Below are 20,420 nucleotides of genomic sequence, written 5' to 3' on the forward strand. Positions count from 1 at the left end.
TGTCTGGCAATAATTGTGCAGTCAAGGTTTTATGATTCCCTCACTTTGGGTACCATGAATCGAGTGACAAGTTACATAGTTACATAGTTACTTAGGTTGAAAAAAGACCTATGTCCCTTTAGTTCAACCTTCCTCCACCAGTTCTACATTTGGTCACTAAGTCATTTATAACCAACAATGTTGTATTGTACTGAGGAAATCATCCAGCCCTTTTTTAAAAGCTGTTATAGTATCTGCCATTATTACCTCTTGTGGTAGGGCATTCCACAGTCTGACTGCTCTAACTGTAAAGAACCATTTCCTATTTAGCTGCCGGAATCGCTTTTCTTACACTCGCAGTGTATGCCTCCTGGTCCTTAGTATTGTCTTTGGAAGAAATAAGTCATGTGCCAGTCCTTTATATTGACTACACATGTATTTATACATATAAATGAGATCTCCTCTGAGACGTCTTTTTTCTAAGCTAAACATATCTAAGTTTTTCAACCTGTCATCATCTGGGAGGCCTTCCATTCCTTGTAATAGTCTAGTTGCCCACCTTTGAACTGACTCTAACTTCTGAATGTCCTTTTTAAAATGTGGACCCCAAAACTGGATCCCATATTCCAGATGTGGCCTTACAAGTGATTTATAGAGGGGTAACAATACGTTGGGATCACGGGATCTAATCTCTCTTTTTATACACACTAAAATCTTGTTTGCTTTAGCAGCTGCTGCTTGACATTGAGTGCTGCTGCTCAGCTTATTTGTAATAAGAATACCCAAGTCCTTCTCCTGTTCTGTAGTTTAGAATTTACTTCCATTTAATATATATGCAGCTATAGGATTACTCCGTCCTAGGGGCATTACTTTACATTTATCAACATTAAATCTCATTTGCCAAGTATCTGCCCATTCTGACATCTTATCCAGATCTTTTTGTAATATTGTACTATCAAGGTCAGTTTTTAATATCCTACATAGTTTGGTGTCATCAGCAAAGACTGACACTTTACTCTCAATCCCATCAACAAGGTCATTAATAAAGAGATTAAAAAGAATTAGTCCTAGCACAGATCCCTGCGGCACCCCACTGCTGACTATTGCCCAAGTTCCTTTTAAAGAATCAGCTTTGTCATTATCATAAATGTTTTCAACCTTTTAGCATGCAGTTCCTTTACTTGCTTTAACCCACAAAGTGCCGTAAAGGCCGCTATTCTTATGCATGACAAGTTTCATACAGCGACAGTCACAAACAAATTGTATAGTTTTACATATTATATTTTTTTTAAATAACAAACTAAGTAAGCAGCAAACAAAGCTTGGCTACCTAACTACAGTATAGCCAAGTTTCAAAAGCAAATCAACTAAATTACCAATGACAGGGTTTAGAATTGATGCTGCCATTGCAGTAAGGCAACACAATATCTGACTATTCTGTTGAAATATATAGAAAGATGTGTGTCAGCACTTTTCTGAAATTTAATGGACTAAAGAGAAGACAGAAGTTCTCATTTTAGAAGTTCTTCAACTGTATCCGCTTCTTTCATATATTTTTTATAGAGCTAGAATATGCTCTTAGAGCTTTGCTGCCTAAATAATAAAACGTCCACATGCTCATGAATGTTCCTGTATGCATGTTATTTTATTAGTTAAAGGGAAACTGTCAGATCCCCTATGCCCTCCAATCTATTGTTAACATCTGAAAGAGAAACATATTTTAAACACCAGAATTGCCATTTACCTGTCACTGTTATTCTCACGGCAATAAAAACCTATCAAAATGTTATATGTACCCCCAAAATAGTAAAAAATAGAAACATTAACACAAAAGAACCAAACAATACCTCATACAGGTCATTTGAAGGGAAGATATTAAAGTTAAAATCTGTCTAAGGCTACTTTCACATTTTTGTCATTTTCCCTCAGTCATAATCTGTCGCTCTGAGAAAAAACTGAATCCTGCTAAATAATTTGCAGGATTCCGTTTTTTCCCATAGACTGGCATTAACGATGGATTGTGACTGATGGCCTTGCGTTGCATCCATCGCTCAACTGATCAGTCGTGGAATGACTGACGATTGGGTGGAAGCAACGCACAATGTAACGTTTTTACGAGCATCAAAACGATGCACTGTGCAGGATTCCATCGCAATCCATCAAGAGGTATAATGGCTGTCTATGGTGCAGGATTCCGCCGTAATCCGTCGCACGATGTATCCAGTGCTGCATTCCGTCATTTTCTACTGAGCATCCCCAGTATGTACACAATCCCATTGCAAGGCTCCAAAGCTGTTACGATGGATCCATTTTTTTACAGGGATCCTTTGCATCAGTTGTACCACAATCTGTGACTGATCCATTGCATCAGTCACAAAACGGATTGACTGATGGAAAAAAACTGATGTGTGAAAGTAGCCTTAATTGAAGAAAAAAATATTGCCATTGAAAGAAAGGTAAGAAAAAAAACAAAATCGCCATTTACTAAGAAGTTCATGTCAGGATGAATCTGCCGTTATTAGTACAATCAGTGACCATATGATGTGTATTGTGATCATTAATGCTTAATCTACTAAGCCAAGCTTAGCCAAGTGTTCATGTTCATGGGGGAGTAAACCAAAAGCTATCGGATGTGTCTGGGTACCTTTGATTTAATATTGTGTTTGCCTTCTAAGGCTAAGTTCACACTTCCTTTGTTTTGCACCAGTCACAATCCATCGCCTAGAGGAATTACGGTATCCTGCAAAATATTTTGCAGGAATCCTGTTTTTCCCCATAGACTTCTATTAGTGACGGATTGCGACTGATGATGCTGTGCTGCATCTGCTGCATCGCGGTCAGTCATTTTTTAACTGTAACTGTAACGTTTTTTGAGCAGCGCGATCCATAGGATTTTGCTGCCCATGCTCTCTCTGGCTCCCTGCCCCCGTAACCAGGATAAACATCGGGTAACCAAGCAATGCGCTTTCGTTAGTTACCCGATATTTACAGTGGTTACGGGTGCAGGGAGCCCGCGCTAAGCGGTGTATGCTGGTAACCAAGATAAATATTGGGTAACCAAGCAAAAAGTGCTTTGCTTTTTGTTACCCGATATTTACCCTGGATACAGTGTGCAAGGAGGCCGACACTTCAACACTCGGCTCCGCCCCCTCCCGCACTTCGCATGTGTACACACACACACACACACACTCACTAGTCCCCAGCCCCTGCAGTCCCCGCGGCACTGACGTCCTCAGCTTCATGGCCCCACTCGGCTCCGCCCCCTGCGCTCCGCCCCCTCCCGCACTCCGCATGTAGACACGCATGTAGACACACACACACACACACTCACTCACCTGTCCCCAGCCATGCAGACCGCGGCACTGACGTCCTCAGCTCTGCCCCCCCGAGCTCCGCCCCCTGAACTCTGCCCCCCCGCAGACAAAATTAAATTCTTTGTACAACGCATCAGTCACATGCGTCATGCAATGCATGTGACTGATGCAAAACAACGGAAATGTGAACTTAGCCTAAACTGTACAGTACAGTTATTATTATACTGAAGTCTTAGATGTTAAAGTATTGGTATAATTTATTTTTTATTATGTTATTATATTTTTTATTATCCTATGCAAATCTCAGTTTTAACATATATAACATAATATACAAATCAATAATTTGTTAACCAAATATTTTTCTTTTAATTTTGATAGGGGCTGATGTAATCAATTTTGATGGCAATACAGTGTTATCCTATCAGTTCAAGGACCGGAAGATGGCAACTGAAAAAGATGTAATCTCACTAAAATTCAAAAGCTCGTCAAGTGAAGGAGTTCTCTTCCATGGTGAAGGACAACAAGGAGACTATATCACGTTAGAGCTGAAGAAATCAAAACTGGTTTTACAATTAAACTTAGGTATCAAATTTATTTTATATTTATTCACTAGTTAAAGTATTAAATGATGACTATACCTTCATAAGACTTTTCAGAATAAGCTGTCATATGTGTGTACATAAGGAACAACACTGTCTCTCTCATAATGAGTTGTATCATGCTTTTTCACCAGTTTTCACTTCGGCAGGCGCTATCCCTTAGGCCTCTTTCACACGTCCGTGAAAAACCGCGCACGTTTTTCACGAACGTGTCAGAGGTGCGTTTTGCCCTGCGTGACCCCTGTTTATCGGCTATGTGTGTTCTCCGTGTGTTATCCGTGATAACACACGGAGAACGGGAACTTTCTGCTCACCTGTCCCTGGCATCGCTGTCCGTGGTGCTGAGCTTCGGTCTCCGGTCCTCCCAACTCCCCGCTGCTGCTGCTTCCGGCCGCAGCAAAGTGAATATGCAATGAGTATAATGAGCGGCGGTCGGCAGCAAGTGACAGCAGCGGCAGAGACAGGAGGGCAGGAGAAGGTGAGTAATGTTTTGGGTTTTTTTCTCACAGACACATGTCTTCTCTCCGGTGCGTGTCACACGGAACACATCCGTGTGGTCCGTGTGTGTTATGTGAGACACGTTTACGTTCTGAGTGACACCCGTGATGCCGGAGAGAAAACGGACATGTCGGCGTGAGAAACACTAGGACACACGTAAGTACGGAATGGACACACGTTCCATTTGCAAATACTTACGTGTGTCTGACACCATAGGAATACCTAGGTTTACGTGTGTACGTGTCTCTGGTATGTGAGAAAACTGCCAAACAAGTACCGGAAGCACGTGCGTGTGAAGGTGGCCTTAATTAGCAATTGTTATTAAGCATCTGGGAAGAAACTAACAGCATCTCTCCAAATCATTGCTAAGTGAGGGATTCCTGCGCTTCATTGCTTAGTTATCAGACAGAAGCAGCAAAGGTTTAGACTGAATTATACAGTTGTAGTGATCGGTGTAGATGTGAATCCAGCTTTAGGGTAACTTAAAAGGCTTGGTTTTTTATCATACATTTTCTGTGTCTATCTCTGCTTATTTTCTCCCTCTGCTTCTTACTGTCTCTTCCCCTCTCCTCTCCAAGGAATATAGTAGGTGGTGCAACCTAACACCATGGTTAGTTGGCAATCCAGCTTCTCTTAAAGACAACAAACCAGCAGTATTTATATATATATATATATATATATATATAAAAGGTAAAGTCAGTGCTATACAGGCGTGAGGATGCTGAATGTAAGCATAGCTGTTGTTCAGAGATTGGATGTTTTATTTCAGAAATATATGCAAGTAAAGTTACAGCAATGCACTGCTATTTGATTGACAGGTGCAACAGGAAAGGAATATGTGGGCTGGGTTTGGCTATCTATTCCCTCCCCTGTCTACCTGCCTTGCCTTGATAGATGCTAGAATGTATGGGCTCCTTTTATTATAGTGTAATTTCTGTCACGTGATGGGGCATGTTCGAAATGCAACCCATACAATCTAGCATCTACCAAGGCTAGACAGGCAGACAGGGGCAGGAATAGATAGCAAAACCCGACCTACATAGTCCTTTCCTGTTGATCCTGTCAAACAAATAACAGTGTGTTGCTGGAACTTTACTTGAACACATTTCTGAAATAAAACATCCAATCTCTGAATAAAAGGTATGTTTACATTCAGCATCCTATCACCAGTATAGCACTGGGTTTACTTTATATATGAAAATCCTGCTGGTTGGTTCTCTTTAAGAAAGATAAAGGTGAGCTGGTTGTGTTTTTTGTTTTTTAATAATAGATGACAAGCTAAGGAAGCAAGGAAGAAGGGAAAGAAGGGACTCAAGTGAAAAAAGAAGAATTCTCTAGAAAGATATATTGAATAGTTTTATAGATTTACCTATGCTATCAATTTATGTCTTTGAAAGAAAAGTTCCCTTTTAACTTTTACTGATGTCTATTGCATATATTGCATATAGTTAAAGGAAAGGACATGTACATTTAAAAGTCTAAATTGAGGAGTTTTCCAATAATAAATAAATAAATAAATAAGGGGTTCAGGATCTAACTACTAGAGATGAGCCAGCCTCTAAAGGCTCGAGTTCGGTTCAGTTCGTCGAACGGAAGCCGGGTTCGAGTTCTGTTTGGGGAACCGTTCAACGAACCTCTCAAACCCCAGTGAAAACAATGGGAGGCAAAGACAAACACATAAAAACACATTATAAATGTACACACACAGTTAATAAACATTGCCATAACACTTACAGGGCCCCGCGATGCGTCCTGCACTCTGTCTCCCGCTGCTTTTCCTTCCGATAATCGCTGCATCCTCCCGGTAACTAGCACTGATGATAGGACCTTCCGTGACGTCAAAAAAAGCATGTGACCAGTCACGTGTCTATTATCTCATTGGCTACAGACTGGTCCCATGGCTATGACGTCATGCTAAGTCCTGTTATTGCACTCTCCAGTATGCGGTGCTTGTTACAGCATCTCCGTATACTGGCAAAATGCTCTGGCACATGGTCGACTCCCTGTTCTGCTTCCCCGTTCCGTTATTCACTGGCTACCACAGCTGGTCAATAACAGAGATCACCGTTGCTATAGCAACACGCCTGTCAGTGGTGACGTCACCGCTTACAGCCTGCAGCCTCTGCTACTCACTGACTGAGTAAATAGACTGCAGTACACGGGGAGCAGCAGCGTCCTTCCTCCCATGCAGCGCAGCCTGATGTAGCAGAGCTGCATGGGTTGAAGGAGAAAGAAGACAGAAGACCATGGATCGTGGAGGGATGAGAGGGATTAATAAACATGGAGTCTCTAATGTGTCTGTGTATTTATTTCTATTAAAGTATTTTTTCTCTGTGTGGTGTCTTTTTTTTTAACCCTTTATTGGAGATTCTTAATGGCCGGGTCAAACTTGCCTGACATTAAGAATCTCTGACTTAATACTAGCTAGTAAAACAAAGCTAGTATTAAATCATTATTACCCAGCAAGCCACCCGGCTTCAGGGCAGCTGGAAGAGTTGGATACAGCGCCAGATGATGGCGCTTCTATGAAAGCGCCATTTTCTGGGGAGGCAGCGGACTGCAATTCGCAGCAGAGGGGCCCAGAAAAGGGCGCTTTCATAGAAGCGCCATCTTCTGGCGCTGTATCCAACTCTTCCAGCTGCTATGGTGATGGATGGCTCGCTGGGTAATAATGGGGTTAGGGATATCTGTATATTATCAACTGGCCATAAGCCCGAAATTCATGGTGTCACGCCAATATTAGACATGGCCACCATGAATTTCTAGTACAGATAAAAAAAACACAACACACAGAAAAATATTTTTATTAGAAATAAAACACAACACAATTAGTGACTCCATCTTTATTGAAATAAAGAACCCCCCTCCGCAGTAATCCTGGGTCAAGGGTCCCGCGCCATCCAATCCGGATCCAATATCATCTGATCGGTTTGCTGGAAGGTAAAGCGATCAGATGATGTGTCAGGTTCAAGGGCCTGAATCACATGACACAGCAGCTGATTGTATAAACGGCTTTTATACAATCAGATGATGAATCAGTGAAAAAAACAAAACAAACTACACACTTCTGTGCAGACTCCTGTCCAACAGCATCAGCTGAAAGTTTAGCCGGCCAGTCGGTAAAAAGCCGGCCTCACCGCTCGACTTATAGTGTCAGCTGTTTCCGTCAGGTGACCGTATCACCTGATCATCGCCAGGTCTGAGAGAGAGAGAAAAGAGAGAGAAAGAGGAGAGAGAGAAAAGAGAGAGAAAAGAGAGAGAAAAGAGAGAGAGAAAAGAGAGAGAAAAGAGAGAGAAAAGAGAAGAGAGAGGGAGAGAGAGAAGAGAAGAGAGAGAGGGAGAGAGAGAGAAGAGGAGAGAAGAGAGAGGAGAGAGAGAAGAGACAGAGAGAAGAGAGAGGAGAGAGAGAGAAGAGGAGAGAACAGAGAGAGGAGAGAAAGAAGAGAGAGGAGAGAGAGGAGAGAAAGAGAAGAGAGAGAGAAGAGGAGCAGAGACATAGAGAAGAGAGAGAAGAGAGAGGTGAGAAAAGAGGAGAGAAGAGGAGAGAGAAGAGAGAAGAGAGAGAGAAGAGAGAGAAGAGAGAAGGGAGAGAAGAGGAAAGAAGAGGCGAGAAGAGGAGAGAGAGGAGTGAGAGAGGAGAGAGAGAGGAGAGAGGAGAGAGAGAAGAGAGAGAGAAGAGAGAGAGAAGAGAGAGGGGAGAGAAGAGGAGCGAGGATAGAGAGAGAGAGAGGAGAGAGAGAGAGAGAGAGAAGAGAGGAGAGAGCGAGAGAGAGACTGAGAGACTGACTGAGACTGACTGACTGAGAGAAAGAGATAGAGCAATGCAGCCTCATTCCGTGAACTGCTCCGATTTTAGAGTTGCGGCTCACAGCTGATGTCCGGCTCCTCCCCTCAGTGCATAATTAAATTAAATTAGAAATATAAATAAATAATTCCAATTTAAAATAATTTAAATTTTTTACTAGGACGGCCGGGGGGCTAGACCTTGTGAACTAATGCTTCTGAGTCAAGCGCTCTAACCATTGACCTACTGGCTCTAATGAAAAACATGGCAGATTTGGTAATCTTGACCTCTGCATTGCAGACTGAAGTCTCAGATTACAGCACGATTCTCTTCATGTGCTACGTGGAGAGGACACAGAACGCTCCCTGTCATATTCATGTAGCAGAGCTAGCAGAGCTGACAGTGTTGTGTGGATTACTTCAGACCTGGATTGTTGTTTTGGGATTAATAAAATGGTGAAAGAGGATGTTTTTTTGTCTTTTATTCCAAATAAAGGATTTTTTCTTGTGTGTGTTTATTTACTTTCACTTACAGTTTAATCATGGAAGGTATCTCGGTGAGACGCCTAGCATTATTAAACTCATTATTACCCCGATTACCACCGCACCAGGGCAATTTGGGATGAGCTGGGTGGAGTCCCGGGACTGTCGCATCTAATGGATGTGGCAATTCTGGGCAGCTTCTGGGTGATATTGTTAGGGTGGTGGGCTCCCCATAATGTGGTGCTCCCCATCCTGACAATACCAGCCTCAAGCCGAGTGGCTTTATCCTGGCTGGTATCAAATATGTGGGGAACCGCATTTTTTTTTTTTTTATTATTATTTATTTATTTATTTTACTGCACGATATAAACCCGCCCGCCGGCGGCTGTGATTTGTTACAGTGAGACAGCTGTAACTCATCGTGGGGGCGTGTCTGACTGCAACCAATCATGGGCGCCAGTGGGCGGTGAAAGCATGGAAAACCTGATTGAATAATGAAGCGGCAGCCATTTTCTAAAGAGGAAAAGACGCCGCAGATTTGTGACAGCTGTGCAGCGAGACGCCCGTGCTCGGTGAGTAGGAAAGAGAGAGGGATTGTGTTGGGGATGCAGGACGCATGCAGATAGCAACGTGTGCACATAGCCTTACTGTGAAAAGCCACGTTTTTGAAGATCGAACTGTTCTCGAACCTAACTCGAACTGTCGAGCTTTTAGCAAAAAGCTCGAGTTCGAGCTCAAACACCCCCCAAAATCACTCGAACATGAAATTGGCGAACATCGAACATCGCTCAACTCTACTAACTACTGTGTTTCAAATGATTTTAAAATTTTTAAATAAACAATTGTGGGCTTTTAAACCTATTTCACATTGATCAAAAGGAACTGCCTATATTGTTAAATTGTTAAATATATACAGTCATATGAAAAAGTTTGGGCACCCCTATTAATGTTAACCTTTTTTCTTTATAACAATTTGGGTTTTTGCAACAGCTATTTCATGTTTCATATATCTAATAACTGATGGACTGAGTAATATTTCTGGATTGAAATGAGGTTCATTGTACTAACAGAAAATGTGCAATCCGCATTTAAACAAAATTTGACCAATGCAAAAGTATGGGCACCTCAACATAAAAGTGACAATAATATTTTGTAGATCCTCCTTTTGCAAAAATAACAGCCTCTAGTCGCTTCCTGTAGCTTTGAATTAGTTCCTGGATCCTGGATGAAGGTATATTTGACCATTCCTGTTTACAAAACATTTCCAGTTCAGTTAAGTTTGATGGTTGCTGAGCATGGACAGCACGCTCAAATCATCCCACAGATGTTCAATGATATTCAGGTCTGGGGACAGGGATGGCCATTCCAGAACATTGTAATTGTTCCTCTGCATGAATGCCTGAGTAGATTTGGAGCGGTGTTTTGGATCATTGTCTTGCTGAAATATCCATCCCCTGCATAACTTCAACTTCGTCACTGATTCTTGCACATTATTGTCAAAAATCTGCTGATACTGAGTTGAATCCATGCGACCCTCAACTTTAACAAGTTTCCCGGTGCCGGCATTGGTCACACAGCCCCAAAGCATGATGGAACCTCCACCAAATTTTACTGTGGGTAGCAAGTGCTTTTCTTGGAATGCCGTGTTTTTTTGCCTCCATGCATAACGCCTTTTTATATGACCAAACAACTCAATCTTTGTTTCATCAGTCCACAGGACCTTCTTCCAAAATGTAACTGGCTTGTCCAAATGTGCTTTTGCATACTTCAGGTGACTCTGTTTGTGGCGTGCTTGCAGAAACGGCTTCTTTCGCATCACTCTCCCATATAGCTTCTCCTTGTCCAAAGTGCGCTGTATTGTTGACCGATGCACATTGACACCATCTGCAGCAAGATGATACTGCAGGTCTTTGGAGGTGGTCTGTGGATTGTCCTTGACTGTTCTCACCATTCTTCTTCTCTGCCTTTCTGATATTTTTCGTGGCCTGCCACTTCTGGGCTTAACAAGAACTGTACTTGTGTTCTTCCATTTCCTTACTATGTTCCTCACAGTGGAAACTGACAGTTTAAATCTCTGAGACAACTTCTTGTATCCTTCCACTGAAAAACTATGTTGAATAATCTTTGTTTTCAGATCATTTGAGAGTTGTTTTGAGGAGCCCATGATGCCACTCTTCATAGGAGATTCAAATAGGAGAGCAACTTGCAAGTGGCCACCTTAAAAACCTTTTCTCATGATTGGATACACCTGCCTATGAAGTTCAAAGCTCAATGAGGTTAAAAACCAATTTAGTGCTTTAGTAAGTCAGTAAAAAGTAGTGTAGTAGCAGTGTTCAAATCAAGAAATATATAAGGGTGCCCATACTTATGCACCAGTCATATTTTGTTTAAATGCGGATTGCACATTTTCTGTTAGTACAATTAACCTCATTTCAATCCAGAAATATTACTGAGTCCATCAGTTATCAGATATATGAAACTGAAATAGCTGTTGCAAAAACCCAAATTGTTATAAAGAAAAAAGGTTAACATTAATAGGGGTGCCCAAACTTTTTCATATGACTGTAACTATAGATATAGTTGATTGCTCTGCCGTTCACTTCTATTAACTCCGTCATGACATAGAACTAAATAGTTTATCTTATGACAGATCCTTATGGATAGAGTGGGCCAAGAGCTTAGTTCATACCAGCTGGCATTTGCTATAGTTTGCATCTGCACAGAACTACAGCAGCAATAGTAAACTCAAATCACTAAAGTTTAACTACCTAAATGCTACTGCTAATCTCTGACATTGGTAATTCAATAGCGAAATTGCCAGTAGAGATGAGCAAACCTGTCAAGGTTCGGGTCATGTTCGCAGAATTTCAAGCTGTTGGCCGAATAGCTCAGGGAACATATCTGAACACCACTGAGTTCAATGAATGGCAAAAACTTATGTGTTAGTAAGGGCAATGGAGGCTGATGTTAGTAAGGGCTATGTTGCTACAAAAGACAGAAAATTGTGATTAAAGCAGGGGCTTTATACTTACTGAGTCTCCCGCAAAGCTGTCACACTGCTTCCCGGGCCACTCATTATCTCTCATGCATATGCCTTGCTTCTCCACCATCAGTGATATCATCTGTGAATGGTGTAGTTAGACTGCCGGTGTGTCTGATTGGTGGCTATCTATCTGCCTGAGTGATTTCTACATATGAATAATAAATAAATAAAAAAAATTGGCATATTGCTACCCAGCACAGATAAATCATACACCTAGAGGCTGCAGGCCCAGCTGTGCACAATATCTTAGCTATGTGAGGACCACCATCGGGCTTTTTTTAAAGTTAATTAAATAAATAATTTTTAAAAATGGCATGCCGTCCCCCATTTTTGATTCCCAGCCAAGATAAAGCTGACATCTTGGGCTGATATTCTCAGGCTGGTGAGGCCCATTGTTATTGGGCCCCTTCAGCCTAAAAAGAGCAGCCTGTAGCTGCCCAGAATTGTTACATCCATTAGATGCAACAATCCTGGAACTTTACCTAGCTCATCCCGATTGCCATGATGCAGTGGCAATCGGGGAAATATAAGGGGTGAATGACAGCTCACAGCTTCTACTAATCCCTAGAACAAAAATGGGTATGGGTCTATGAGACCCCCCATTACTAATCTGTAAGTGAAAAGAAATAAACACAAATACCGAAATAATCCTTTATTTGAAATAAAATACAAAACCATATCACCCTTTAACACCCCTTTATTAACCCCCAAAACACCCAGGTCTGACGTAATCCACACAAGGTCCCACAATGATCCCAGATTTGCTATATTTTGTAGTTGCAGCACGTGTGCACAGAACATGACTGCCTGCTGAGGCTGCAGGCAGAGACTGACTGATCTACAGCTGTGAGCGGTGCCATCACTGAGTTTATTTGTGGTCAAAGCTGGAGGTTCCCACAGTACTCCACCTATGACCACAGGAAACCTCCCTTCAGGTGAACTGAGTTCAATTAGACCTGCATTTCCTGGCAAAAAAAAAACATTTTTGGTGCCCCTAGATGCAGATTTGGTGCTGAAATTTATACACCAAATTTCAGCACCAAATATGCATTTCGTGGCAAAAAAAAATTGCATGAAAACCGCATGCATTGTGATATGTATATGTATGTTCTAGATATTATTACAGCAATATAGTTTAAGTGATGGAACAATAAGAGGACTGAAAATAAAGTAAGATTAAACAAATAAATTCTGAAAAAATATTAAAATGCAAAACACCCTTTTTGCCCATTAAACATAAGGAAAGAAAAAAAATATTGTATCTTTCGTAAAAGTATTATTTTAGATCAATGTATATACTGTTTTAAAAATTTGGGGGTCATAACCATATTCTGAGAGTCATATATTTACAATTTTCCAATAATGGAGATGTATGAAGTTTTATTTTTGCAAGACAAAATCTTTTTTTACTTGCACTTTTTTCTATATTTTTTTTACACCTTTTGGAAGTAGAAAAGAAACAACAATTTTGCTGGTTTTATTTATACAATGTATGCATTATTTAGTGAACACATTTTTTTTCCTTTTGGGGAGGGTATGTAGTGGCCTGCCATATTCAAAGAGCTATACAGTTTTATTTTTCTGTACAGAGTTAATTGTAAAGGCTTTGCTTTTTATTGGTGCAATTTTGGAGTACAAACCGCTGTTCGATCACTTTTTATTTCATTTTTTTGTGAGGCCAGATGATCAAAATCCAACATTTCTAGTGTTGGGTTTTTTTTCACCCTTTACAACTTGAAACAAACAGGATATGTGAGGGTGTGGTAAAGAGCTCCTGCACGCACCCCCTCTGTGTTTTATTGTTATTTACAAGATGATTCACTCTATGTTCTAGCTTCCTCTAGGCTGCAGTTCCTGTTCATCAGGTATAACAGGGTAAATTGTAGGGCCAACCCATAGTGGGGAAGAGTGCTGGAGACTAGTGTGTGCAAGTTCCTGTTTCCTGAGTTGTTAGTGAGTAAGAAAGGAGTGATAACATCTTCAGAGGAAAAACAACTTTGGGTGTGTGTTTGACAAGGACAAGGGAGCAAGCATCAGCAAGGAACCTTCAGTGGCAGTAATTCTCTAAAACAGGCGAGTGGGAGAACTTTAGTACTGGAAAAGTGGTAATGCAGCATTAGTGTACTCAGTTCTGGAGGACAGCCTTGAATAGAAGGTGGATTTTGCCAGACTGTGAGTATGTCTAGTAAGGTGGTAGCTAGCAACAGCGCCCTTAAGTTAATTATTTAGAGTATGGTGTCACCACTATTGCCATGCTGTTTGTCTGGAACATTCAAGAGTATTGTGCTGCTGCCAGAACCACTATACATGTGCCTCTGTAATGTGCAAAAGAAAACTATAAGTGTAATAGCTGCTACCCTTTGTACATAAGTTTATTCTTCAATAAAATGTTTTTACAAACTTGTCTGGCTTCCTCATCTTGGGGATAAATGGATCTGTCATCCCTCAGAAAGGGGAGGAGCTGCACCTGAATATGTCCACAACAGCATCAGTACCACCCCCCCCACACACACACACACACACACACACACACACACCAAAAACCCCCATCATTCTGTAGCGTGCCAGAATGTGGAAAATGAGTGCCTTGCCACTATCACAGCCCCATAGCACGTTACAAAAGCATGATATAGTTTTACAGTTAATTGCATTTTTTAAGTTTTTAACACTTTACTACATTTGCACAAGAAAATTCATTTTTTTATTTTACCTCTGAAGTGGTGCTTTAAATCTAAGTTTTTTACCCCTACTCTTATACTCACCCTCCGGCATTTTAATCTGGTACCGTGTCACTCATGTCGGTCTTCTGCAGTTTGTTACTTGTCAGCTGCTCCAGTGTTTCATAGGGCGACCAGAGGTCACTCTTCAATGTAAGTCTATGACAGCCACGTTCTGGCATTGAGAGCTTGTAATGTAACTTCTGACTTCTGGCCAGAAGTTATGGCCGCAAGATGGCACTGTGAGATGGAACAACACCAAAAGGTGAAAATACCGGAGGGTGAATATATCACTTGGAGCATGGACCTTAGATTAAAAGCACCACTCCAGTGCTGAAAAACAAACAAACACTGGAGTGGCGCTTTAATGCTTCATCTGGAATTTTATACATAAAAAAACAACAATATAAAATAAAGCATAAGCGCATTGAAGCTAAGCAATATTTGCTAATAGTTGTGTATAACCCGAACTCCTAAATCCTGATGACACAGATCCATACACTCAAACCATTCATACATCATACAGAACCACCCAACTCATGCACCCATGTCCACTTGCCACCTATCATCAATACTTGACACCTGCAACCAATACAATGTGACTAAAAAGCATAGTTATGTGACCACTTAGAACATTTTCCTAACTGTATCTGTATGCTCCTGCCATTTTTCTCATACGTTTTCAAATATATAGACACATATCCAATTATTATATGAGGATATAACTTCTTAACACAAATATTAATATCTTTTTTTCTTTAATTTCGGGGAACTACAACATTTCAATTTTTTCATTTAAAGCTTGTTTTTTGTATGATAAGCTGTAGTATTTATTGGAATCATTTTGACATATATAATTTTTTGGCTCACTTTTAATTTATTTTATTTTTACAAAGCGAGATAAACAAAAATGTCAATTTTGTCCATTATTTCCTCTCTTTTTTGTGGAGTTCACACTGTGGAATAAATAATGTTAATGGTACAGCATATTTTAAGCTAAATATTTTTTTGGGAAGTTTGTTTTTATTGGGAAAATTGTTTTTTTATGGAGAGTGCCTATAATTTTTATAAACACTTTAAAAAAATGTAATTTTTTTAAAAAATATTATCTCTTCAAGTGGACTTGAACATGTAATCCTATGGTAACATTAGTAATACTGTACATTCCTTCAATAGTGCTGTGTTTTAGACTATTTTGTAAGTGCTTGACTGTAAGGTCGGTGTCACACTTGCGAGTGATTCACGTGTATCTCGCGTGAGTCTCACATTGCATCACCTGGCATGGACTCACACTCTCCTCACAAGAGCATCTCAGCTGCTTAGAGATGCATGCAACCGACCCGCTCCTGTGAGGAGATTGTGAGTTTGTGCCGGGTGATGCAATGCGAGACTCGCACGAGATACACGTGAGGCACTTGCAAGTGCGACACCAACCTTAGGCCCAGCCTCTGGTTTTGGTGTGTAACAAACCAATAGGCTTTTGTCAGGCCTCCAATTGCAATAGCAGTCCATTGTCACACGTGATCATGCTGCGGGGCTACCAGTAATCTGACAGAGTTCTTTTTCCTCTGTGAACTTCTGCATGTGCTACTGTCACTGTTAACATTGGCAAATGAGGGATTACACTGTGTGGATTGGTGGATTGCTGATCCTAGAAGTTACATCAGTTGCCCAAATGGGAGTATACATCAGCTTCTTGCAGCTGATCAGTTCAGAAGTTGTACCATGGGGTATATATCCATCATAGGTCACAAAGTGATGTGCTACAGATTGATATCTATATATATATATATATATATATATATATATATATATATAAAATAGATATACAACATTTAGCATTAGACCATGTGCACTTGTTGAGTATTTGGTGAGTTCTTTTTACCTTATTATGTGCAACCCAAGACAGGAGTGGGTAAGAAATGTAAAAGTGGTGACATGTTTCTATTATACTTTTGCTCTAACTATTCCACTCCTGGTTTTGGCTTACAAAGACTAGGGTAAAAAACTCACCAAATACTTAAAGTGTGCATGTGGCTTTAAGTGGCTAAACTAATAACCAAGTATTTCAGTATTCCACTACCATTGTCAATGGTGTTAATGGACTCCTCTCCACCGTGGGGCATAGAAAGTCTTCTTACTTAAACTCAGAAATACAATAATAATGAGCTGGCCTCTGACTAAAAGTTCATTTTTATTTGACACTTCAACCTAAATTTTCCATTTCATTCTCCAACAATCTATTTTTATAATGAACAGACAGGTGACAACTCATATCCCTGACATCTGCAGCACAACTGAGGTTATTCAATTGTATTTTTCTGTTCAGTAAAGAAATTAGATCTTGGTAATTTTACTGTAGAAATAGAAAAATTTGTAATTGGTCGTATTGACAAGTGATAATTCACTTTAGACTTTTATCCATTCAAAGAAACATTTTCAATAAAAGGAGCAAAGCCGAGAGTAACTTACCAGAGCAAGTGATTACCTAAAGTAATGGTAGTAGCTTACATAGTGATCAGACGCAGAGTAATCTGCAGACACTTATATAAAGTACAGAAGCAAGAAAAAGTTATCATAGAGTAAGAAAATGATGTTCTGCAGAAGTAACTGGTTTCTGAAAAAGGACATCATATTTCTTGTAATGTGTTAAATTGTTTAAATGCTTATTACTACTACTTTTACATACTACTTTTAATACAGTTGTGATTAGAGATGAACAGACCCATGGAAGTTCAAGTTCACCATGATTAGCGGGAATTTAAATAAAAGTTAGGTTTGGGACTCGGACTTGACCTGAACTTGACTCCAGATGCCAAACTCCATATAAGTCAATGGAGAACCAAACTTCTGTGCTGTAAAATGGCTATAAAATGGTCGCAGTAAAGGGTGGTGTTATCAAAATAGGGCTGGTTATTAACAACAGGTAGGAGCCCACACCTTTCTATTTATTTAACCCCTTCACAATGGCTGAGTTTCCGTTTTTCTTTTTTTTTTTATTTTTTGCTCCCCTCCTTCCGAGTGCTGTAACTTTTTATTTTTCCGTCAATCTTGCAATATGAGGGATTTTTTTTTGTGGGACAAGTTGTACTTTTAAATAAAACCATAAGTTTTACCATATATTGTACTAGAAAACTGCAAAAAAATTCCAAGTGTGGAAAAACTGCAAAAAAGTGTGATTCCATGATTGTTTTTGGGATATTTTATTCCATGTTCACTATATGGTAAAACTGATGGTTTGGTATGATTCCTTAGGTCTGTATGAGTTCATAGATACCATATAGGTATAGGTTTACTTTTATCTAAGGTGTTAAAAAAATTCAGAAGTTTGTCCAAAAAAGTGACAAACTTTTTGCGCCATTTTCCGCAACCCATAGGGTTCTCATTTTTTAGGATCTATAGCTCAGTTATGGATTATTTTTTGTGACTCAAGTTGACATTTTTAATGGTACCATTTTTGCGCAGGTGCTGCATTTTGATCACCTGTTATTGCATTTTGCGCAAAGTTTATGGCAACCAGAAAATGTAATTTTGTCATTTTGAATTGTTTTGCCACTACGCCATTTACCGATCTGATTAATTGATTTTAGATTTTGATAAATCAGGCATTTCTGAATGCGACAATAATAAAAGTGTGTATAATTTTTTTTTCTAACCCTTTAATTTTCAATGGGGTGAATAGGGAGTGATTTGAACTTTTAGGGATTTTTTATTTTTTTTAATTTTTTAAACCTTTTTTTTACTTTTTTTATTTTACTAATCCCCCTAGGGGACTATAAGAATCAGCAGTCTGATCGCTCATTCATTTCTGTTGATCACAGCTACACAGCTGTGATCACCAGAAATATTCACCTCTTGTTACAATCAGCGCTCGGCTGGCTGAAATAGGAAGTGAGTCATGATAGCTACAAGAGTCATCACATGACCCTGTGCTACCATGAAAACCGTCAGCTCACAGTGATCACATCACAGCGCCACCGATGGGGTCGGGTAAATGAAGATTTACCGCAGCGGGGATTTAAATCGCGATGTCATATTCACATGTCACGGTCATTGAGGGGTTAAATAATTAAAAAACCGGTGTAGTATCCTCTTCACTTTGATAACCAACTAAGGTAAAGCTGACAGCTAAGTGCTGCAAACCCCAGATGTCTATTTTGCCTGCACTAGCAATGAAAAATAGGCGGGAACCCACATAATGTCTTTTTTTTAATCTTCATTGCTGACAGCACCAGAAGGGCAACTCCTGCATGAAGTAAAACTTGCTGAATAGCTGCCTAGTTAGGATGTTTTATTATATGTGTAGCTCTCAGAAAAGTTTTATAAGAAACACCACAATGTCAGATACATGGAAAATCTTCATTGGTCAAAATGTATGAGACTTGTTAATAGAGTTGAGCGCGGTTCGTGGTTCGTGGTTCTCCAGTTCTAGGCTCGAGTGATTTTGGGGCATGTTCTAGATCGAACTAGAACTCGAGCTTTTTGCAAAAGCTCGATAGTTCTAGAAACGTTCGAGAACGGTTCTAGCAGCCAAAAAACAGCTAAATCTTAGCTTGGTTTCTGCTGTAATAGTGTAAGTCACTCTGTGAATCAAACTATTATCACATTTCAGTGTATAGTGTGCGTGAACAGCGCCTTCAGATCACTGCTGTTTCTATAATGGCGATCGCCATTTTTTTTTTTTTTTTCTTGTCTTCCTTCCCTAAGCGCGCGCGTCTTGTGGGGCTGGCCAGCATGTCAGCCAATCACAGACACACACACACCTAAGTGGACTTTGAGGCAGAGAAGCAACGGCATGTGTGATAGGATCTGCATGTCACATGTCCCTGCATTATAAAACCGGACATTTTCTTCACGATCGCCATTATCTGCCTTCTGCGTCTTTGGTGTCAGACATCACTGTCGCAGTTCCGTCCTTTGTCCTATCGCCGATACAGCTGTATGCGCTGCATACACAGCGTTAGACAGCTTAGGGAGAGCACATTCTAGCAGTCCTTTTAAGGGCTCGTACCGGCAGGGTCAGAGAGCCATAGGTGACAGGTCCTGCAAACAGCAACAGCGTCTGTGTAGCCCAGGTCAGGGATTTCCTCCCTGCATTTCACCATTAGGAGGGAATAGAAAGGCAGGCTTCCATTCCTCTACCCAGAGCACCACAATCCTGCCACTGTACCCTCTTGTCCTCTGCACACTCCAACTCATTCTAACTAAGCCATTATACTAGCAAACACTCAGTGTACCTAGTGGCATCCTATCTGTGGCTATTGGACTTTGCTATAGTCCCACTAGTGCAAAGACATTTGCAGAGCACATCTGCCTGCATTGCACACTCCAAGTTTTTTAAACTAAGCAATTTTACTAGCAAACACTCAGTGTACCTAGTGGCATCCTATACGTGGCTATTGGACTTTGCTATAGTCCCACTAGTGCAAAGACATTAGCAGAGCACATCTGCCTGCATTGCACACTCCAAGTTTTTTAAACTCAGCCATTATACTAGCAAACACTCTGTACCTAGTGGCATCCTATACGTGGCTATTGGACTTTGCTATAGTCCCACTAGGGCCAAGACATTTGCAGAGCGCATCTGCCTGCGTTGCACACTCCAACAAATTATAACGAAGCCATTATACTAGCAAACACTCAGTGTACCTAGTGGCATCCTATACGTGGCTATTGGACTTTGCTATAGTCCCACTAGTGCCAAGACATTTGCAGAGCGCATCTGCCTGCGTTGCACACTCCAACTAATTATAACGAAGCCATTATACTAGCAAACACTCAGTGTACCTAGTGGCATCCTATACGTGGCTATTGGACTTTGCTATAGTCCCACTAGTGCCAAGACATTTGCAGAGCGCATCTGCCTGCGTTGCACACTCCAACTAATTATAACGAAGCCATTATACTAGCACACACTCAGTGTACCTAGTGGCATCCTATACGTGGCTATTGGACTTTGCTATAGTCCCACTAGTGCCAAGACATTTGCAGAGCACATCTGCCT

At 40.5% G+C, this 20,420-nt stretch overlaps 1 protein-coding gene across 1 annotated transcript in view; it reads left to right on the forward strand.

Annotated features, from left to right (window-relative positions):
* CNTNAP2 (contactin associated protein 2) overlaps positions 1 to 20,420 on the forward strand; it is a 2,823,191-nt gene that overhangs the window by 1,314,810 nt on the left and 1,487,961 nt on the right. Inside the window, exon 5 of the mRNA XM_075315157.1 lies at positions 3,672 to 3,875. Within this exon, the coding sequence (XP_075171272.1) occupies positions 3,672 to 3,875 (204 nt within the window). The remainder of the gene's footprint in view (positions 1 to 3,671; positions 3,876 to 20,420) is intronic.

Source organism: Anomaloglossus baeobatrachus, chromosome 6 (genome assembly GCF_048569485.1).
Source record: "Anomaloglossus baeobatrachus isolate aAnoBae1 chromosome 6, aAnoBae1.hap1, whole genome shotgun sequence".
Lineage (NCBI taxonomy): Eukaryota > Metazoa > Chordata > Amphibia > Anura > Aromobatidae > Anomaloglossus > Anomaloglossus baeobatrachus.